The sequence below is a fragment of the Nerophis ophidion genome, linkage group LG23 (genome assembly GCF_033978795.1).
Source record: "Nerophis ophidion isolate RoL-2023_Sa linkage group LG23, RoL_Noph_v1.0, whole genome shotgun sequence".
Lineage (NCBI taxonomy): Eukaryota > Metazoa > Chordata > Actinopteri > Syngnathiformes > Syngnathidae > Nerophis > Nerophis ophidion.
The window spans coordinates 33,647,217-33,671,142 of record NC_084633.1 but is presented as its reverse complement, the minus strand read 5'-3'; the positions used below and the strand labels follow the sequence as shown (position 1 = coordinate 33,671,142).

The window sequence follows — 23,926 nt, the reverse complement described above, 5'->3', positions numbered from 1 at the left end:
CACCTAGTGTGTGTTTGTGTGTGAGACAATCATTGGTACTTTAACTTTTAACTTTAAATATTACATAATAACAAAGTAATATTAGCATTAACAGCACTATACTGTATGATTTAAATATTACGCAATAACAAAGTAGTATTAGTATTAACAGCAATATAATGTATTATTTAAAAATTACGCAATAACAAAGTAGTATTAGTATTAATAATACTATATTCTATGATTTAAATATTACACAATATCAAAGTACTATAAGGGCTCAGTGAATGCCTGAGTTTGGGTTCTTGGACTGGAAAACACTTAAGACCACGGTCTTACTTTCGTAACATGAGTCAGACCTTAAATCGTGACTAAAAGACGTGCGTTGGCTGTGAAACATCCAGATCATAAATCAGTGGCAGAACTGGAGATGCACTCTACTTAATAAACCACACATTTATTATATTTAAGTAAAGAAACAAAGAGTTATTATCACATGTACATTGAAAGCAAAGATGAGTCCCTACTTAAAAGTGTGCAAAGGGGCAGTAAATACATGTTAATTGATCTGCTGGAGTAAAAATAAAGGATTAGGATCACGGTAACTTCACACGGGCTTGGTTAGGAGGAGACGTGTTCCGGTTTCACTGGGCCTTTGCATACATGAATACAATAGCAGGCCTGATGCCGAATAGGAATATTGCACACCTGTACACCTCAATGAATACTTTGGGTTGGGATTACTGAGGAAAGATGTAACAAACGTCATTAACACGCTCACTTAATTCAAAAACTGTAGGAAATGTTACTGCAAAAATATTGGTCCTAATTGTTTTGGTTAATACCTACAATAACTTCAATCAGTTTGGTAATAAAAATACATTCCTCGTCCTTCCTGCTCTCTTTACATGCCAGGAAATGATGTATATATTTTTAAAAAACAGTCCGGGTGGTTTTGGCATGTCAAAAAAAGGTTGCATGAAAGAGAAAGGCGTATTTTGAAGCAAAACATGTATGGTATTTTATATAGTTCCATCAGGGTTCCGTCAGAAGGTAAAGGAAGGAAGTTAGTTGTTTTTCTTGTCGGGAGTGTTTGGATACGGTGCGTACGGAGGAGGCCGCTCCTTTGAGGGGATACAAAAAGAATATATGTGCTATCAGTACCACAAGTGCAGTGGGGTCAAAGGCAGTGTCTTACCGTGGGCATGTAGACGTTGTGTGGGTTGCTGGGATTGTAGTACGCACTGCTGGCTGCCTCCGCTGCCTTGGCGTTACCTGGGCCTGGAATCAGATGTGATTAATGGAATTTAATATGATGCACTCTTCACTCCATCAGGGACACCATTTTAGGATTGATATAAATGTATGTTAGGTCACTGTATCCTACTTTATGTGACTAGAGCTCATTTATCACCATTACCTGTTTGATTAATCACCTTACTTGCTGCTGTTCCTTTAACAAATTAACCTATATTTTTTTTGTGATTTTGAAGTATTTGCATTATTGTCCCTGGTGGACAACGCGAGTAACTCTGGTTAATGACTAGGAATTGCACATTAAAGTGAACACCACTCATGACGCAAATAAATAACAGAAAAGTTCAACACAAATGGTCACACAACACAACCTGCTTACTGAACTTTGTGCATATTATAGAAAAAAAAGTCCAAGCACAACACATGATTAAAAATTACACCCAACTCTCCTCATTTATCTATGTTTGGCGTATTTTAGCTATTTATTTCTGATTGATTACAAAAATTTTAAGGAGGTTGTCAAAGAAGTAAACAAGGAAAGAGACAAACTTTCACATACTCATAATATCCAATGATTTTTAGATATATTAGGGCTGGGCGATATATCGATATACTCGATATATCGCGGGTTTGTCTCTGTGCGATATAGAAAATGACTATATTGTAATATTCGAGTAGACGTTCTCACGCAGCTGTTTTTAGCTGCGGGCATTATACTACAGGCTCTCCTCGCTCTTTCCTCTGTCTCCTTCTCACAGACAAGCAGGCGCACATTCTTATATAAGTCACATACTGTCACGTCATACGTCACATTCGTATACTCCCTCGCCCAGCAGAGAGGTAGCGGCGTGGCTAACATTAGCTGTGATGCTAGCCGGTTGTTGCGAGAGAAAGAAGGTGCGAATCTCGTAACAAATGAAGGAAAAATTAATTCCCAAGAAAAACAGCACGGGGTTCTTCGTCTGGCGGTGGTTCGGCTTCAGGAGGGAATATGTCGAATAGACAACTTTAATTTGTCATGCGTGGGACACAAGCGTAGCTGCCAAAAGTAACATTACTGCTAATATGTAGCATCATTTGAAAAGTCACCTGCTAATAACTTTAATAAATACAGTTTTGGTAAATTGACTTAGTTGTGATTTCTTTCTCTACATGAAAGTTTAAAAGTAGCATATATTAGTGCAGTATGAACAAGAATGTTTTAATGTAGACACATAGAACCACCACACTGCTGTGATTATATGTATCCAGTGTTCAGTCAAGGCTAAGGCAAAATACAGATATTGTATATCGCGATATGGCCTAAAAATATCGCAGTATTAACAAAAGGCAATATCACCTAGCCCTAAGAGATAGATATATCCATCCGTCCATCTTCTTCCGCTTATCCAAGGTCGGGTCGCGGGGGCAACAGCCTAAGCAGGGAAACCCAGACTTCCCTCTCCCCAGCCACTTCGACCAGCTCTTCCCGGGGGATCCCGAGGCGTTCCCAGGCCAGCCGGGAGACAGTCTTCCCAACGTGTCCTGGGTCTTCCCCGTGGCCTCCTACCGGTTGGACGTGCCCTAAACACCTCCCCAGGGAGGCGTTCGGGTGGCATCCTGACCAGATGCCCGAACCACATCATCTGGCTCCTCTCGATGTGAAGGAGCAGCGGCTTTACTTTGAGTTCCTCCTGGAAAAATGCGGCTGCTAGACTTTTGACAAGAACAAAAAAGTTTGATCACATTACGCCTGTACTGGCTCACCTGCACTGGCTTCCTGTGCACTTAAGATGTGACTTTAAGGTTTTACTACTTACGTATAAAATACTACACGGTCTTGCTCCATCCTATTTTGCCGATTGTATTGTACCATGGGTCCCGGCAAGAAATCTGCGTTCAAAGGACTCCGGCTTATTAGTGATTCCCAAAGCCCAAAAAAAGTCTGCGGGCTATAGAGCGTTTTCCGTTCCAGCTCCAGTACTCTGGAATGCCCTTCCGGTAAAAGTTCGAGATGGCACCTCAGTAGAAGCATTTAAGTCTCACCTTAAAACTCATTTGTATACTCTGGCCTTTAAATAGGCTCCCTTTTTAGACCAGTTGATCTGCCGTTTCTTTTCTTTTTCTCCTATGTCCCACTCTCCGTTGTTGAGGGGGTCCCGTCCGATCCGGTAGCCATGTACTGCTTGCCTGTATATCGGCTGGGGACATCTCTGCGCTGCTGATCCACCTCCACTTGGTATGGTTTCCTGCTGGCTCCGCTGTGAACGCTGCTGTGTTGGATCTGCTTTGGACTGGACTCTCGCGGCTGTGTTGGATCCATTATGGATTGAACTTTCACAGTATCATGTTAGACCCGCTCGACATCCATTGCTTTCGTCCTCTCCAAGGTTCTCATAGTCATCATTGTCACCGACGTCCCACTGGGTGTGAGTTTTCCTTGCCCTTATGTGGGCCTACCGAGGATGTGGTAGTGGTTTGTGTTGTGGTTTGTGCAGCCCTTTGAGACACTAGTGATTTAGGGCTATATAAGTAAACATTGATTGATTGATTGATTGATAAAGACGAAGTTACAGGTCTGTGAGAGCCAGAGATCTTCCTTGTTTGAAGTGACCAAATACTTATTTTCCACCATCATTTACAAATAAATTCTTTAAAATTCTTACAATGTGAATTCCTCAATTTTTTTTTCACATTCTGTCTCTCACAGTTGAAGTGTACCTATGATGAAAATTACAGACCTCTGTCATCATTTTAAGTGGGAGAACTTGCACAATCGGTGGCTGACTAAATATTTTTTTGCCCAACTGTATAACACTGAAAAACCCTCAGTAAGAGGTGTTTTGAGACATGGCTAGCTGGCTAGCTAGGGGCTAGTGTCTATCCGCAGTGTTGTAACTACTTCTAAATCACTAACCTTTGTCTGCATGGTGACATATACAGTACTGTTATTTCAAGCATCATCCCTGTTGGACGAGTGATAACTATAAAGCTTCATTACATACCGCAGCACACCAATGTCATACAATTGGATGTGTTAAAAATGACCGGCTAAGTCAAGACAAGATAACACTATGTCCGATCAATAACCATCAAGACGAGAAATCTTTACTTTGAAAACACCACACACAAGTTGAATGAAGGGCTTACTTAGTCAACAGCCATACATGTCACACTAAGGGTGTGACACAACACAACATAAACACTACAGAACAAATTCCCAGAGTTTCCTGTACCACCAACTCTTTTACAATATAAACAAACGCCATTGGTGGATCTACACCTAACATCCACTGTAATGATACCAAGTACAGGAGCGTATCTAGTCTATACATCGATATTTTTTGGCATCACAAAATTTTGTTACGGTTCTCTGTACACTGCTGCTGGAATTTTAATTTTCCTGAAGGAACTCTCCTGAAGGAATCAATAAAGTACTATCTATCTATCTATCCATCTATCCTTTTTATATTATGTTTATAAACTCAGGAAATACATCAATGGACACATGAGGACTTTGAATATGACCAATGTATGATCCAGTAACTACTTGGTATTGGATTGATACCCAAATTTGTAGTATCATCCAAAACTGATGTAAAGTATTAAACAACAGAAGAATAAGTGTTTATTACATTTTAACAGAATTGTAAATAGAACACATTGAAACAGAAAATAACCAGATATTAACAGTAAATGAACAAGTAGATTAATAATTCATTTTCTACCACTTGTCTTTAATAATGTTGACAAAAAATTAGAAGGATAAATGACACAATATGTTCCTGCATACGTCAGCAGACTAATTAGTAGCCTTTGTTTGTTTACTTACTGCTAAAAAACAAGTTGTCTTGTTTGTTCACTATTTTATTTAAGGACAAAATTACAATATTAAACAAATGTTTAATGTACCGTAAGAGTTTTTTGTTTAAATAAAGCCAATAATGAAATGTTCTGTGGTCCCCTTCATTTAGAAAAGTACCAAAATACATTTTGGTACCGGTACCAAATTATTGGTATCGGGACAACACTAATGGATATATCCATCCATCCATTTTCTACCACTTGTCCCTTTATATTTAATTAAATATTAATATGATTGGATACATATATATAGTTACTTTACATGCAGTCGGCTTAACGTAACATTATACCATAATAATACAATTGCGTAAATACATAACCGAGTGTGTCAAACATTCAGCCTGTAGGAAAATATTACAGTTTAACAGTGTTTGTTATGGTTGTTGCAATTTTTCCAAAGTAATTTAAAAGTTAGTATTAGTTTATTAACTAACTAAACCTTGTTTATATTTTAAGTATACTTTATTTTTATTTGGAGAGCTTCTAATATTTTAGATCAGGCCTCTCTAAACTTTTTCCACAAAGGGCCACATACTGAAAGTATCGTGGGGCAATTATTTTTATATTTGTATTTTTTTTTTTAAATAGCTGAGAACAGATATTTCAGTTTTTCTTTTTTAATAAATTTGCAAAAATGTCTAAATTTCTGCTATTTTCTGTCAAGATGGGATGCTGAGTATGAATGACAAATAAAATGAACTTTTTGGATTTTAGCAAATGGCTGCAAAGAAACAAAGAGTGAAACATTTCAAGAGGTCTGAACACTTTCCAAACTCAAAAAGATAATACAGTGGTGAGTATATTATTATTAACTATTTAAAACTTCATCTTTTTTCATTACATTCCAATTTTTTGCATTTCACATTTTTTAAAGGTAGATATGTTATTTAAAAATGCACAAAGTAAATATTGTAGAAGACACATTAGGTATATTTGCACAAAATACCTGCATTGGATCGGTATCACCGATACCAGCCTGCATTCTACTCAGTATCGCACATCACAACCAAACACGAGGCTCGATGTGGCTTAACCAACCAGCTGTTTGGACAGAGTACAGTGCCCTGTGATCACTCCGCCGTCAGCCAATAGCGTGCCATGGTGCAAAACCCATAACCAGTGAAGTTGGCATGTTGTGTAAATGGTAAATAACAACAGAATACAATGACTTCCTAATCCTTTTCAACTTATATTCAATTAATCGGACTGCAAAGACAAGATATTTAATGTTTGAACTGAGAAACTTTTTTTTTTTGCAAATAATCATTAACTTAGAATTTAATGGCAGCAACACATTGCAAAAAAGTTGTCACAGGGGAATTTTTACCACTGTGTTACATGGCCTTTCCTTTCAACAACAGTCAGTAAAGGTTGGGAACTGAGGAGACACATTTTTGAAGTGGAATTATTTTCCATTCTTGCTTGATGTACAGCTTAAGTTGTTCAACAGTCCGGGGTCTCCGTTGTCGTATTTGACATTTGATGTTGCGTCACAGATTTTCAATGGGAGACAGGTCTGGACTACAGGCAGGCCAGTCCAGTACCAACACTCTTTTACCATAAAGCCACGCTGTTGTAACACGTGGCTTGGCATTGTCTTGCTGAAATAAGCAGGGGCGCCCATGCTCCAAAACCTGTATGTACCTTTCAGCATTAATGGTGCTTTCACAGATGGGTAAGTTACCAATGTCTTGGGCACTAATACACCCCTGTACCATTACAGATGCTGGCTTTTGAACTTTGCGCCTATAACAGTTCAGATGGTTCTTTTCCTCTTTGGTCCGGAGGAGACGACATCCACGGTTTCCAAAAACAATTTGAAGTGTGGACTCGTCAGACCACAGAACACTTTTACATTTTGCATCAGTCTATCCTTGATGAGCACGATCCCAGCAAAGCCGGCGGCGTTTCTGGGTGTTGTTGATAAATGGCTTTCGTTTTGGACGGTAGAGATTTAACTCACACTTACAGATGTAGCGACGAATTGTAGTTACTGACAGTGGTTTTCTGAAGTGTTCCTGAGCCCATGTGGTGATATCCTTTACACACTGATGTCACTTTTTGATGCAATACAGTCGGAGGGATTAAAGGTCACGGCCTTACTGCTTACGTAATAATAATAATAATAATAATAATAATGGATTAGATTTATATCGCGCTTTTCTATTGTTAGATACTCAAAGCGCTCACAGAGAAGTTGGAACCCATCATTCATTCACACCTGGTGGTGGTAAGCTACATCTGTAGCCACAGCTGCCCTGGGGTAGACTGACGGAAGCATGGCTGCCAGTTTGTGCCTACGGCCCCTCCAACCACCACGTATCATTCATTCATCATCCATTCACCAGTGTGAGTGGCACCGGGGGCAAGGGTGAAGTGTCCTGCCCAAGGACACAACGGCGGCGATTTGGATGTCAACAGGTGGGAAGCGAACCTGCAACCCTCAGGTTTCTGGCACGGCCGCTCTACCCACTACGCCATGCCGCCCCTAACACGTGCAGTGATTTCTTCAGATTCTCTGAATCCTTTGAGGATCTTATGGACCGTAGATGGTGAAATCCCTAATTTCCTTGCAATAGCTCGTTGAGAAATATTGTTCTTAAACTGTTAGACAATTTGCTCATGCATTTGTTCACAAAGTGGTGACCCTCGAGCCATCTTTGTTTGTGAATGCCTGAGCATTTAATTAAAGCTGGCAATTAGCCTGTTCACTTGTGGAATGCTCCAAATAAGTGTTTAATGAGCATTCCTCAACATTCTCATTTTTGCCACTTGTGCCAGCTTTTTTGAAACATGTTACAGGCAACAAATTCCAAATTAGCTATCCATCCATCCATCCATTTCCTACCGCTTATTCCCTTTTGGGGTGGCGGGGGGCGCTGGCGCCTATCTCAGCTACAATCGGGCGGAAGGCGGTGTACACCCTGGACAAGTCGCCACCTCATCGCAGCCAAATTAGCTAATATTTACTAAAAATAACAAAGTTTACCAGTTTGAATGTTAAGTATCTTGTCTTTGCAGTCTATTCAATTGAATATAGGTTGAAAATCATATTTGCAAATCATAGTATTAAGTGTTTATTTACCATTTACACAACGTGCCAACTTCACTGGTTTTGGGGTTTGTCTGTTTGAGCCTGAGGATGGACAGCTATCTTTTCTAATAGAGATGGGGATACAGTCCACTGAAGCCAGACCACACGAGATTGAAGACAGGATTAATATGGCCAGAGAAATGACAGCTTATGACTGTTTTTTTTGAGGTGGCGTGATTTAAAGTGATTCACTTTAGGCCAGACGGATCATATGTGACGGGTGCAGTGACGCAGACAGACGAGGAAGAGGAGAGAGAGAGAGATGAGAGAGGCAGACCTGGGGGTGCTGGCGCTGTCCAGTTCTGAGGGGGTGGTGCCCAGTTTTGAGGAGGTCCGGGATACGGAGGAGGGGGTGCCATGTAGTCATACCCTGGTGAGTACATTCCTGGAAAATAAGGGAGGTAATTGTTGCGTTCCTTCATTGCATAGACACACAGAGTTTGTGTCGGAGGTCACAAAGATGGCCACTAAACATGTAAGCATGGCTAACCAATACCGTACTTTTTTGGCACCGACCAAATCCTACGATTCGCGTAAATTCCAACAATGCCATTTTTCGGGTACCTGGTTTGTGCGTGACGTCATGTCCACCCTGGCAATTGACGGTCACTCCAGCGCCACTGAGAGCGTACTCAGCCAAACTACCTCAAGGTAATGTTGTGATTTTCAATATCAACTAAAAAAAATTTACTCAAAAAAACAACAACACTTCAACGTAAGTAAAGTAAGGCTCCACTTTTCCAAGAAGGCGCTAGCTTGACGCTATTACACTTTGGTTTTATTGATTAGCATTAGCGATAGCATGGCGATTTCAACACCTGCAAATGCGTTAATGTAAACGACAACACAGATGCATGTTACAAACACAAACAGCTGGTGCATAATACTTAGTGTATAACCTTTTTTTAGGGCGCAACAAAAAACAAAATACACCATAACCTATACACTAATGCCATCGAACGTCTTGGACTTGCAACTGTAATTGTAACTTAATGTCATACTTGCAAATGAGACTTAGAAATTAGACAATAAAACAAGATATAAAATCTGGGCAGCGGTTACCATAACCAGACATTTTTTTAAATGTTAAAAGAAAAAACAGATTTTTGTTATTAGAAACAATTAATATTGATCACCACACAATTGGTTTCACAGGTACCAGAAATTGATACCGATCGGTTGAAATATGTACGTACCCTTACATATCATTCTTTTACTATTGTTGCTATGACGACCACGTACTGATCAAGCACAAGAGACATACTCTACAGTGGAACCTGGATTTACTAACCCCTCATTGTACAAACCGGAGGCCAAATAAAAATATGCTTTGGTGTACGAGCCTTGTCTCGGTGTACTATCTTTTCATTCTTTTGTTAGTGCCCAGAAATACCTTTTTTTAAAATGACACTTCTGCTCAATCATTTCAGGTGTCTCGCGACCAGAAGAGTCCACTCACTACTGTAAATTCCGGACTATAAGCTGCTACTTTGAACCCTACTCATTATAAATAAAAACAGTGCAACTAATTTATGGACTTTCCTTCGCTGACAGCCATATTGCAAATAGTTTTGTTTTAAAACAAGCAAAGCCACTGAAAGGTTGTGTTATTTTCTGTGCTTTTGTGCCATCTTATTGCAGGTGCTGCATTGCCCTTCTGTTTAGAGCTTTTAACCCCAAGTACAATTGCAGTTCTGTCATCTAGCTGTCCATGGCGTTTCACTCCAAGCAAGGTTTGTAGGTTTTACAATATAACTAAAACAATTCATGCTTACTAAAAAACAATGGTCCCCAACCACCGATCCGTGACACATTTTCTCCCGGGCCTCAAGAGAATTAAATAACTTATAAATTACCTCATTTTCTCGGACTTAAATTTTGCCTGTCCCGCTAAACACACCAAAAAGCTTGTTTATAGATGTTTGATAAAACTTCTCATAGGAAGTGGCCCATTTGTAATTATATTTGTATATATTTTTTACATGCAACAAAACGCTCATTAATGAACATATAAAATGTAAATGTGTCATATTTTAGCCCAAGGTTGATGGTATATACTCAAGTATATAACACATTTGATGATATAAGTCAGTGGTTCTTAACCTGGGTTCGATAGAACCCTAGGGGTTCGGTGAGTCGGCCTCAGGGGTTCGGCAGAGGTCAAAACACACCCGACTCATCGTCTCAATAAAAACTTATCCCTATCGGCGTATTACGGATACGGCAACAGCAGAAGTCACACTCATTTGCAGGTGTGTAATTTGTTGTGAGTTTATGCAGTCTTGTGTGAGTTTAGTGTCGGTTGTGTTCTTTGAACAAGGTGATGTTCATACACGGTTCATTTTGTGCACCAGTAAAAAAAACATGGGAACACTTTAGTATGGGGGACATATTCACCATTAATTAGTTGCTTTTTAACATGCAAATTACTAACATATTGGCTCTTAACTAGTCATTAATAAGTACTTATTAATGCCTTATTCGGCATGGCCTCATTATAACCCTAACCCTCTAACCCTAACCCTAACCAAATAACTCCAAATTAAGTCTTTGATACTTAGAATATATTCCCCTAGTGTCCAAAAACCTCTAAATTAAGTCTTTGTTACTTAAAATATGTTCTCCATACTAAAGTGTTACCAAAAAAACATAACTTTGTCTTGAATTAATTTTCTTTTTTTTCTTTTTCTTTTTTTTCACTAAGAAGGGTTCGGTGAATGTGCATATAAAACTAACGGGGTTCGGTACCTCCAACAAGGTTAAGAACCACTGATATAAGTATATACCCTCAACCTTTCAGGGACCATCTTATCAGAAAAAAAACAAGCCCAGGCCCCCACTAATTCTGAATTTAGTGTGTGTTGTACTTTTCATGCTTGTAATTTTGCTGTATTTGTCTGCCACACATTAAAGGTCGGTCCGTAAAAATAATACCTACATTAAACCAGTCCCTGGTAAAAAATCAGGCTGGGGACCCCTGTACTAAAAACCGTCTCATGTGTGATGTCTGTAGGAGTGTTTTCATGCATGTTTGTAATGTTATCAAGCTAGCGTCGTTAGCATGAGCTAATATGCCAACACGTTTACGAGTGTCTGTGTTAGTATTATTAACTTACTTCTTCTGGAAATTCACCGAAACGTCACTGTGGGGTTATTGAGTGTTTCGCTGATTGGAGAGATAACTTGCGCAGCTAGTGGATCCATGACGATGACTGCTGTCTTGTCTGATCAGTCGTTTTACTGCCGTGTTATTTTTCTTCTAAAATTAAGTTGTGCTCCCTGGTCTGAAAAATTTGGTGCTAGAATTAAAGCCATTGTTAATTCCTTTAACACTGCAGCATGTGTGACGTCATGTCTGAATGTGGGTCGGAGTGCATTCGCATTATACATCATATGTTTTTGGTAAAGTGAATGATTACTGTACACGCTGGACTATAAGCTGCTGCTTTTTTTCCCCGCTTTGAACCCTGTGACTTATAATACGGTGCGACTAATTTATGGATAATTTATTTCCCCGCTAATGGCAATAATGCTTTATGTTCGATAGTTTTCATGAAACCCAAGCAGGGGACTGAAATTGTGTGGTTTTGTTCGCACTACCCCGCCATCTTTAGGACAATTTTGCTCACTGCAAGGTTTAAAAATGTGCTTCCTGTTTTAAAAGCGTCCATTTCATTTCTACCTGCATGGTAGTGCTTGTATTAATGCAAATGAGACTTAGAAATTAGACATGAATGCATTCATTACTCCAAGCAACGTTTGTAAGTTTTACTATATAACTAAAATAATTGTTACTTACTAGGATGTAGCAGTGTTTTCATGCCTATTTGTACACGTCATTAGCATTAGCTAATGTTTACCAGTGTCTGTGTTTGTATTATTAACTTACAACACCCCAAGCAATGTTTGTAAGTTACAAGATAACTAAAACAATTCTCACTTACTCAAGTATCCCATGTGTGAAGTCTGTAGGAGAGTTTTCATGCATATTTGTATGTGCTATCGTAATATAATCAAACTGGCGTTGTTAGCATTAGCTTATATGCTAACACATTTAGAAGTGTCTGTGTTAGTATTATTAACTTACAATGGCGTTCTTTTCGTATTGTTTCAGTTTCACAAATTCCTCGGGAAATTCACCAAAACGTCACAGTGGAGTTATTGAGTCTGTTTAGCTGATTGGAGGGCTAGCTTGCGCAGCTAGTGGGTCCATGATGACTGCTTCTGTTTTGTTTGACCAGCTGTTTTACTGCAGTTTAAAAACAGTTACGGTATGTAAAAAAACATTTTTGTGTAGATGACTCTTTTCACAACATATATATCTGGGACTAATATATGGGAAATTATTTGTTTCTTCTGAAATTTAGTGGGTCCGGTGCGCTCTATGGTCCGTAAAGTACGGTAGTGTATTCTGCACCTGTGGCTGCTGTTGGGTAAGCGTAGCCCATGTTGCCAGCAGCAGGAGGAGCGGCAGGCGCTGGGTAGTAGCCATTTTGCTGGGGAGGCGGAGCATACGGATAACCTGGCGGAGCAGGTGGAGGCGGTGCGTAGCCGTTGGTCATTCCAGGTGAGGGGTAGCCATGATACGAAGGTGCACCGTTGTGGGCGGGAGTCCCACGAGAAGCTGCAACACAAAGTGATGACACGCATTTTGCAAGGATTTACGCCATCTGCGGAAACTCTGCAACAACGGACGCAAATGAACAAACCGTTTGTGGCCAGTTTGAAGAGATGTTGGCCCACGTCGATGGCGCCGCCGCTTGGGAAGGACATCTTGAAATTTGCCTGGCCCTCCCAGCCACCTGGGAAGAGACGGCAACGCGTGAGTGGACAATTGGATTGACACAGTCTATATCGGGCCACCGACCGTTGGGCTCGGCGGACACTGTCCCTTTAATGTAGTTGGCAGCAAAGACGGGTTGCTCGATGCTGCAGTCCTTCATCAGATAGTAGGGGAACATGGCCGAGCCCAGGCAGTCCTTTGTGTTGCTGGACACAAACACCATCTGAGCCAGCAGCAGATAAAAGAGTGTTATGAGTGCCAGAGGCAGCGAGGGCGGAGTGGTGTGGTGTGGCGTGGGCAGCAGTACCCTGTATGCTGTCAGGTACACGCTCCCCTTCTTGGTGCCCTTCAGCAGGTCCGTCTTACAGGTGACATCACTGAAGGACAGCTCCACGTTCTTACATTCCCTTAGAACACTGAGAAGGACAAAGTGAAATATACATGACTGCGTGATTCTCAATTATTTTCTGTCACACCCCCTTCTCTTCTGAAGTTAATGTTTTTTGTATGTGTTAGGATAGTTCTTTACTTAGAATACTATTACGCCTTTGCCTCTCATCCTCCTGCTATCCCCCGACAACTCACGGCCCCCCGAGGGGGGACCCTCCAAACTATTTAAAAAGCACTGCATTAACAAGCTGTTTGGAACTTACTCACAGTTTCTTCACAAGATTTTTTTCACGCCAACAAAAACAAAAGTTTATCTATCTGTATGTGTCAAGATAAACGTCAGTGGTTCTAAATCTGTCACGCCCCCCTATAAAAAGGGACATCCACCCTCCCCCCACCTGAAGTTATTTTTTATCTGTATGTTATAAGATAGTTATTTATTAATACCAAATATACTATTACGCCATTGGCTCTCATGCCCCCGCTACCCGCCAACCCCTCATGCCTCTCCATTGGGAACCTCCCAACTATTTAAAAAGCACTGCAACTGGAACTTACTCACAGTATAATTTTACTGAGAAACAGATTTTTGTCATGCCCACCAAAATAAATGTTTGTCTGTATGTGTTTAGATTAGGGGTCGGCAACCCAAAATGTTGAAAGAGCCATATTGGACCACAAATACAAAAAAGTAATCGGTTTGGAGCCGCAAGAAATTAAAAACCATAAGTAACTGTTATGACGTAAGTGTCTATATTAGCTATATTATCCGACTATCAAAATAACTGTGTCGCAGGCTGACGCTACAGAAATGTTGAAATATAATATTTATTCTAAACATTTTTGTAACATTGGAAAACATTAGTACAACTTCTCAGAAGGTGAGATAACTCCTGGAAATAACCGTCTTAGAATGGTCAAAGGTATAGATGTGTGTCCAAGTTAAAAGAAACGGCAGGCTGTCTTCTTCTAATGGATCAATTACAATCTTTGCAAGCTAAGTAGTGTTTGCTGTGGTCTGGAACAACATGGCACACAAACAACTATCAGAAATGCAGCCAATATTACATACAGATATTGTGTGATAAAAGATGGAAGATACAACTAAACAATTAAATGAACGCAGATATACCTACAAACGAGGCATGATGATGCAATATGTACATACAGCTAGCCTAAACAGCATGTTAGCATCAATTAGCTTGGAGTCATGCAATGACGTCAACAAAACTCACCTTTGTGCATTCATTCACAGTATAAAACATTGGGTGGACAAAATGAGACTGGCATAAAACACAGCGTCGGAGAAAGTTATGGATATAAACAAACTGTCAAGTCCAAGTCCACACAACGGTGAGTTCAAGGCCCGCTGAAATTAGTAGGACAAAACGGCGTTGCCAAATACTCCCATCAGTGAAGCATATACTTAAACTTACTCAACAGTTGGCTTTCTAACAATGAGTAAAGTTTGTGTCGTGTTTGTCCTCCTACAAAAACCATATTACAACAAAAAAATTATTTTTCACACAATTTTTTTTCCATTTCCATACGTTTTTGAAAAATTTCCACGGAGCCACCAGGACGCCGCTAAAGAGCCGCATGTGGTTTTAGAGCCGCGGGTTGCTGACCTCTGGTTTGGCTAAACGCCAGTGGTTTTTCATTATATTCTCTCACATCCCCCCGCTCCCAAGGGACATTTTTTTTCATGCCCCCCTACTTGAAGTATTTTTTTATCTGTACATTTCACGATTGTTCTTTACGAATACTAAAGATACTATTGCGTCTTTGCCTCTCACACCTCCCACCTAGGAGGACCTTCCAAACTATTTAAATGCACTGCAATAAAAAGGCTGTTTGGAACTTACTCATAGTTAAATTTTACCAGGAGACCGAATAAATGTTTGTTTATCTGTATGTATCAAGATAAATGCCAGTGGTTCTCAATTATTTTCTCTCACGCTCCTCTCTAAAGGCCTACTGAAATGAGATTTTCTTATTTAAACGGGGATAGCAGGTCCATTCTATGTGTCACAGTTGATCATTTTGCGATATTGCCATATTTTTGTTGAAAGGATTTAGTAGAGAACATCCACGATAAAGTCCGCAACTGTCGGTGTAAAGAGAAAGGCCCTGCCTCTACCGGAAGTCGCAGACGATGACGTCGCAAGTGTGGGGGCTCCTCACATATTCACATTGCTTTTAATAGGAGCCTCCAACAAAAAGTGCTATTCGGACCGAGAAAACGACAATTTCCCCATTAATTTGAGCGAGGATGAAAGCTTCGTGTTTAAAGATATTGATAGCGACGGACAAAAAAATAAAAATAAATAAAAAATAAAAAAAGAGTTAAAGAAAAAAATGGGACGGATTCCGATGTTTTTAAACACATTTAATAGGATAATTCTGGGAAATCCCTTTTTTTTCTATTGTGTTGCTAGTGTTTCAGTAAGTTTAATATTACCTATTAGTCGGAGGTATACGTCCACGGGTGTGTTGGCGCCACTGTCTCAGGGAAGTCGACGGCAGCTTCATTGACGGCCCAAGCTCAGCTTTTCTCCGGTAAGAAACGAGTTCTTAACCACAATTTTCTCACCGAAAACTGCTGGTTGACATTCGGTAGGGATTCATGTTGGCTTGACCGCGCTCTGATCCATTGTAAATTTTCACCTCTGGGAATTTTAAACAAGGAATCACCGTGTGTTTGTGTGGCTAAAGGCTAAAGCTTCCCAACTCCATCTTTCTACTGTGACTTTTCCAATATTAATTTAACAAATTGCAAAAGATTCAGCAACACAGATGTCCAAAATACTGTGTAATTATGCCGTTAAAGCAAACGACATTTAGCTAAAATGTGTGACGTCTTGCGTACACGTCACCATTACACAACGTTTTCAAGACGAAACTACCGGGAAATTTAACATTGTAATTTAGTAAACTAAAAAGGCTGTATTGGCATGTGTTGCAATGTTAATATTTCATATTTGATATATAAACTATCAGACTGAGTGGTGGGTAGTAGTGGGTTTCAGTAGGCCTTTAAGGGACATAAATGTTTTCTCACGCCCTCTGAAGTTAATGTTTTTTCATATCTTTATGTGTCAAGATAGTTATTTACAAAAATAAAAATTCTATTTTGCCATTACCTTTCACGCCCACTTTCTCTCAAGACCTCATGGCACCACCCCGGGGGTACGCCCAAACTACTTAAAAAGCTGTTTGGAACTAATTCACAGTTAAATTTGACTAAGACACAGAATTTTTTTCACGCCCACCAAAATGAATGTTTCTATCTGTATGTGTCTAAACATACGCCAGTGGTTCTCAATTATTTTCTCTCACAACCCCCAAAAGGGACACATTATTTTCACGCCCCACCCAAATTAATTTTTTCATCTATATGTTTCAAGATAGTTCTTTACGAACACTAACGCTCTACAAGCGGCACTTTAAAAGATATCTAGCTGGCCGCAAGCCGGCCACTAACGTCAGCCCACAGTGTTTTGCATTTTTAATGTTTTAGCTACTTCTAAATCACTAATCCTCATCTCCATGACGAAAAATAAATAAAGTATGTTTCTTACAAGGAGGATACAATAGAAAACAGCAGGCTAGTGCTCCTTAATGGAGACAAATGGGTGGATCTATATAAATATCTACTGTAACGATACCAGGTACAACAGCCGTATATAGTCAATGATACAATGATTTACATCCTCATTTGACAGATGCTGGCTTTTGAACTTTGCGCCTATAAAAATCCGGATTTTTCTTTTTCTCTTTGTTCCGGAGGACACGATGTCCACAGTTTCCAAAAACAATTTGAAATGTGGACTCGTCAGACCACAGAACACTTTTCCACTTTGCATCAGTCCATCTTCGATGAACTTGGGCCCAGGGAAGCTGGCGGTGTTTCTGGGTGTTGTTGATAAATGGCTTTCGCTTTACATAGTACAGTTTTAACTTGCACTTACGGATGTAGCGACAAACTGTAGGTACTGACAGTGGTTTTCTGAAGTATTCCTGAGCCCATGTGGTGATATCCTTTACACACTGATGTCGCCTTTTGATGCAGTACCGCCTGAGGGATCGAAGGTCACGAGCATTGCCGCTTACGTGCAGTGATTTCTCCAGATTTTATGAATCTTTTGATGATATTACGGACTGTAGATGATGCAATCCCTAAATTCCTTGTAATAGCTCGTTGAGAAATGTTGTTCTTAAACTGTTGGGACAATTTGCTCTCGCATTTGTTCACAAAGTGGTGACCCTCGATCCATCCTTGTTTGTGACTGACTGAACATTTCATGAAAGCTGCTTTTATACCCAATAATAGCCTGTTCACCTGTGGGATGCTCCAAATAACTGTTTGATGAGCATTCCTCAACTTTCTCAGTCTTTTTTGCCACGTGTGCCAGCTTCTTTGAAACAAGTGGCAAGCATTAATTTCCCAATGAGCTGATATGTGCAAAAAATAACAAAGTTTACCAATTCAAACATTAAGTATCTTGTCTTTGCAGTCTATTCAATTGAATATAGGCATAAAATTATTTGCACATCAGTGTATTCTGTTTTTGTTTATTATTTACACAGTGTGCTAACGTCACTGGTTTTGGGTTTTGTATGATCCTGTAACTACTTGGTATTGGATTGATATAGACATTTGTAAAATCACCCAAAACATATGTAAAGTATTCAAACAACAGAAGAATAAGTGTGTATTGCATTTAATTGTTGATAAAACATGTTATGACAGAAACTAAAGAGATATTAACAGTAAATGAACAAGTAAATTAACAATCCATTTAGGGCTGGGCGATATATCGATATACTCGATATATCCCGGGTTTGTCTCTGTGCGATATAGAAAATGACTATATTGCGATATTCGAGTATACGTTTTAGCTGCTGACATTACACTACAGGCTCTTCTTCACTCTTTCTTGTCTCTCCTTCTCACAGACAGCAAGCGCAACTTCTTACATACGTCACATACGTATACACCCTCGCAGAGCAGAGAGGTAGCAGCATGGGGTAACGTTAGCTGTAATGCTAGCGGAGCCGTGCGAGTGGTAATACGAGAAAAAAGGATGTGCGGATCTGGTAACAAATGAAGGAAGAATTAATTCCCAAGATAAACAGCAGTGGGTCCATCGTCTGGCGGTGGTTTGGCTTCCAGTGGGAATATGTCGAACAGACAACCATAATTTGTCAAGTGTGGGGAAAAAGCGCTGCTCCAAAAAGTAGCATTACTGATAATATGTAGCATCATTTGAAAAGTCACCTGCTAGAGAATGAAATGTGCTTACTCCCCATGTCAACATCTCCACACCAACAAAATGCAGAGGCAACCATTTCCACATGAAAAAAAGGAGATAATGTCCGCAGTAACCTACCACATAGCGAAGGACAAACACCATGATTTCCTGTTATGCAGCTCATTTTTGTTTGACACTTATTAAAATATCTTGTGTGACATCATGCAGAAATGTGCACTTTATTTGTTTTAAACTATTGTAGTGGCGTTCTGTACAAAAAGTGCACTTTAATTTTGTGTGGTTATGATATGGCATCTTAGTGACATCATGCACAAAAGTGCACTAATAGCTTATTTTAAAATGTCTCTGACAATCGTTCACTTTCTGTTTTGGAAATGACGAATGTTTGTGCCACTGTTTAATAATTTTTAATAAATACAGTTTTGGTCAATTGACTTAGTTGTGATTTCCTCCTCTGCATGAAAGTTTAAAATGAGCATATATTAATGCAGTATGAACGAGAATGTTTCCATGTAGACACATAGAATCATCATACTGCTGTGATTATATGCATCAAGTGTTCATTCAAAGTTAAAGGCCTACTGAAATGAGATTTTCTTATTTAAACGGGGATAGCAGGTCCATTCTATGTGTCATACTTGATCATTTCGCGATATTGCCATATTTTTGCTGAAAGGATTTATTAGAGAACATGGACGATAAAGTTCGCAACTTTTGGTCGCTAGTAAAAAAGCTTTGCCTGTACCGGAAGTAGCAGATGATGTGCGCGTGATGTCACCGGTGTGAGGGCTCCTCACATCCTCACATTGTTTATAATGTGAGCCACCAGCAGTAAGAGCACTTCGGACCGAGAAAGCGACAATTTCCCCATTAATTTGAGCGAGGATGAAAGATTTTTGGATGAGGAAAGTTAGAGTGAAGCACTAATAAAAAAAAAAAATAATAAAAGAAAAGGCGACGGCTCCAGTGGGAGAGTTTCAGATGTAATTAGACACATTTACTAGGATAATTCTGGAAAATCCCTTATCTGCTTATTGTGTTAATAGTATTTTAGTGTCATACCTGAAAGTCGGATGGCTGCGGTGAACGCCAGTGTCTCTGAGAGAAGCCGAGGAGCCGGGTGAGGTCGCATAATCCACTCAAGTCTCCGGTAAGAGCCGACTTAATATCACAATTTTACCATCCAAAAATGTGTTGGTTGACGTAGAGAAACATGTCCGCTTGACCGCTCTGTGTTAGAAACATATCCACCACAGTGGATATGTTTCTTTTAGTTTTTATTCATTGCTGTATGTAGAAGTGTCTGGTTGTATCTGCTGCTTTAATGTCTTTAATGTCCTCTGTGTTCTTTAATGTTTGATGTTTCCCTCTTACACACGGAAGAGGGCTGTGTACCATGGCTATGAGTTGTTGTTTTTTTCCCTTGGCCTCTGTCTGCACCTCCTCTCCAGGGCCCAGGCTAAGACCGATTTTTTTTATTTTATTTTAATCTTCTATTTTTTTCTCCCATTTACCCCCCCCCCCCCCCCCCCCCCCCCCTTGTTTACCTGTATCTCATCTTTTTTGTAAGGGGCGCTGGAAGCCGGCAGACCCGTCAGCGATCCTGTTCTGTCTCTCTGTAATGTTTGTCTAAACTTGAATGGGATTGTGCTGAAAATGTAAATTTTCCTGAAGGAACTCTCCGGACGGAATAAATAAAGTACTATCTAATCTAATGTTAAAGCTTCACAACAAACAAAGAAACACCGGCTGTGTTTCGGTGCGAAAGACAGCTCTAATCCACCGCTTTCCACCAACAGCATTCTTATTTGACGTCTCCATTATTAATTGAACAAATTGAAAAAGATTCAGCGACACAGATGTCCAAAATACTGTGTAATTAAGCGATGAAAAGAGACGACTTTTAGCCGTGAGTGGTGCTGGGCTGAAATGTCCGCTCTAACCAATAACGTCACAAGCACGCGTCAACATAAGCGTCATCATTCCGCGACGTTTTCAACAGGATACCTCGGAGGAAATTTAAAATTGCAATTTAGTAAACTGAACCGGCCTTATTGTTTAAGATTTCATCATTGATATATAAACTATCAGACTGCGTGGTCGGTAGTAGTGGGTTTCAGCAGGCCTGTAAAATGGGCATATATTAATGCAGTATGAACAAGAATGTTTTCATGTAGACATATAGAATCATCATACTGCTGTGATTATATGCATCAAGTGTTCATTCAAGGTTAAGGCAAAATATCAAGATATGTATCATGTATCATGATATGGCCTAAAAATATCGAGATATTTAAAAAAGGCCATATCGCCCAGCCCTAAATCCATTCCTCCCGCTTGTCCCTTCTAATTTAGACAAAATGATACAGAAATGACACAATATGTTACTGGGTACGTCAGTAACCACATTTTTGTCCGTTATGTTAAAGGCCTACTGAAACCCACTACGACCGACCATGCAGTCTGATTATATCATCGATGAAATATTAACATTGCAACACATGCCAATACGGCCTTTTTAGTTTACTAAATTGCAATTTTAAATTTCCTGGGAGTTTCTTGTTGAAAATGTCACGGACTGTGAGGAAACATTAGCGCTGCCCACACACACAGCTAAAAGTCGTCTGCTTTAACCGCATAATTATACAGTATTTTGGACATCTGTGTTGCTGAATCTTTTGCAATGTGTTCATTTATTAATGGAGACTATAAAGAACAATGCTGTTGGTGGAAAGCGGTGGATTCCAGCTGTCTTTAGCACCGAAATCCAGCCGGCGTTTCTTTGTTTGTTGTGAAAGCAGAGCGGTCAAGCGAACATGTTTTCTCTCCGTCAACCAGCATGTTTTTGGATGGGGAAATTGTGATATATATCTTACCGAAGACATCCGTGGATTATTCGTCGTTCTGCAGCAGCTGTGAGCTTGGCTCCTCGGCTTCTCTCTGAGACACAGTGTGTTCAACCCAGCCATCCGAACTCGAGGTATGTCTTTACAATCTTTACTTTACAATCTTTAAAATCTCACTAAAACACTATTAAAACAATAAGCAGATAAGGGATCTTCCAGAATTTCCTAGTACGTGTCCAATTACATCTGAAACGCTCACACTGGCGTTGCCCGGAGCTGTCGCTTTTTTTTTTTTTTCTAGTCCGTCGCTATCAATATCGTCAAACACGAATCTTTCATCCTCGCTCCAATTAATGGGGAAATTGTCGCTTTCTCGTTCAGAATCGCTCGCGCTGCTGGCGTCCATGATTATAATCAATGGGTGGATGTGAGAAGTTTGACAATCTGTGACGTTACACGCACTACTTCCGGGAAAGCCAGGGCTTTTTTAAGAGCGATCAAAAGTTGCGAACTTTATCGTCGATTTTCTCTACTAAATCCTTTCAGCAAAAAAATGGTAATATCGCGAAATGATCAAGTATGACACATAGAATGGACCTGCTATCCCCGTTTAAATAAGAAATTCTCATTTCAGTAGGCCTTTAACTATTCACAATTGTTCTTTGATTGCTAGTACGTAGCTTTAATGTATCAAATGATTTCCTGTTAAAACGAAACCATACGTGACATTTTTGTGTTCCCCTCTATTTTTGTTAAGTATCGAAAAGTATCGAAATACATTTTGGTACCGGTAGCGTAATATCGGTATCGGCACAAGCCTAAGCGATGGTATGTTGACATCTCAGACGATGTCAACATCCAGGCAAGACACTTCCTGTTTTGAAAGTGAACTTAATAGCCACACAAATAAGGTCGGCAACATTATTATATTCATCTTAGTTAGGTAATGAGTTAAAATACAAGCGTTTAAAAAAAGGCATCACGTGACCACGCTGGTGTTTGCTAGCTAAGCTAGCTAAAGTAGGCCACTAAGCTAGCAGTTCCATGGCGCCGGGAAGTAAACAAGCCAAGCGGAGACTCGACCGAATTTGTTGTAAAGTATCACTTTGGCCACTCACCTTTCCCCGTTGGTGATTAAAACCCCGCCGTTCTGAGAGTGGTTTCTGTTAAACGCCATGGCGACGACAAGCCCTCCTAATAATGCTCAGTTCTGTTTTGTGCGCAGCTGACAGGCACGCAGTGACGTCACGAGTGTTACGTCACAGCACCAGCTGGTCACTTCGGAACTTTCCGTACACACACACTCAAAAAGGCTGTAAACAGCTTATATAAATGTTTCCGAAACGTGCCCTTGACTGACATTTATATCATTCAGATGGGTAAAAAATATGTTTTACTTTTTTTGTTCTGTTATTTGCCTAAAGGCTGAAAACGTATGTTTATGTAACGTAGCACGTGATGGCAAGCCAGCTATTTGGTTGTTTTCAAAGGGCGTGCGCACAATGACGTCACTACATGATTCTCGAAGGATTCAAATCGTGTGTGTTTAAACATTTTATTAAAATACAGCGTTTTAAAATTTGGCGTTCAAAAGATAATCCATCCATCCAACCATCCATTTTTTTTACCGCTTGTCCCGTTCGGGGGGTTATGGAGCCTATCTCAGCTGCATTCGGGCGGAAGGCGGCGTACACCCTGGACAAGTCACATAGACAGACAACATTAACACTCACATTCACACACTTAAATGGACAAATTCCATGTAAGTAAAATTTAGTAAATAAAAATTCTGTGTAAAAAAAATCAGTACAGTGTAGTACAGGATATCTTATAATGCAGTTTTACCTTGAAATAAACTAACACTTTTCGGGGGCGGGGGGGTAACAGCGCCCTCACCTGGCTGTAATGAGAGGCACACGAGGTAATGCAGAATATCCCGTGTGTGGAGGGCCAAATGAGACAAAATGACAATATTAAATAAAAATAAAACTTAAATACTTACATTTATATTAAATGTGTCATTACTTTAATACATGTAAAATTACATTTGAATATTTAGTCATTTAATAGACTATTTGTTGTGATTAAATTAATTGTTTTATTATTCAATTAATTAAATGTTATGACACACGTAAGTAATTATTTAAAAATGTATTAGTTTGCTTAATTTTGTCCGTTTTTTATTTATTTATTTAATTTTCCTGCGGGAACTCTCCTTAAGGAATCAATAAAGTATTATCTATCTATCTACCACTACCTCTACCTCTATATATATATATATATATATATATATATATATATTATATTTGAAATAATCTACAAATTTCAATTTCTATTAGCTCCAAATGGGCAGAAAATCATGAAAGTTCATTTTAAAGAACATTTTCAAAAATATTGATAAAAAATAAATAAGTAATATATGTTTAAAATTCTAATATAATTTTTATACCATTTTCTT

At 39.5% G+C, this 23,926-nt stretch overlaps 1 protein-coding gene across 1 annotated transcript; it reads right to left on the bottom strand.

The window, feature by feature from the left end:
• Window positions 1-415: 415 nt before the first annotated feature.
• On the bottom strand, window positions 416-22,753 carry wbp2nl (WBP2 N-terminal like). Its single transcript, XM_061884231.1, has 8 exons — window positions 22,587-22,753; window positions 13,264-13,372; window positions 13,041-13,179; window positions 12,883-12,975; window positions 12,591-12,797; window positions 8,451-8,558; window positions 1,178-1,260; window positions 416-1,103 (listed from the first exon to the last, which is right to left on the bottom strand). Exons 1-8 carry the CDS (start codon window positions 22,643-22,645, stop codon window positions 1,047-1,049), a joined length of 855 nt encoding a protein of 284 aa, XP_061740215.1. The 5' UTR covers window positions 22,646-22,753; the 3' UTR covers window positions 416-1,046.
• Between the last annotated feature and the right edge of the window lie 1,173 nt (window positions 22,754-23,926).

Excerpts from the sequence above, each read along its gene's own strand:
- wbp2nl (XM_061884231.1), bottom strand. The coding sequence starts at position 22,645 with ATGGCGTTTAACAGAAACCACTCTCAGAACGGCGGGGTTTTAATCACC. Across the intron at positions 13,373-22,586 it reads TTAATCACCAACGGGGAAAG|TGTTCTAAGGGAATGTAAGA; the intron begins GTGAGTGGCCAA and ends TGTCCTTCTCAG. Across the intron at positions 12,976-13,040 it reads AGTGTCCGCCGAGCCCAACG|GTGGCTGGGAGGGCCAGGCA; the intron begins GTCGGTGGCCCG and ends GTCTCTTCCCAG.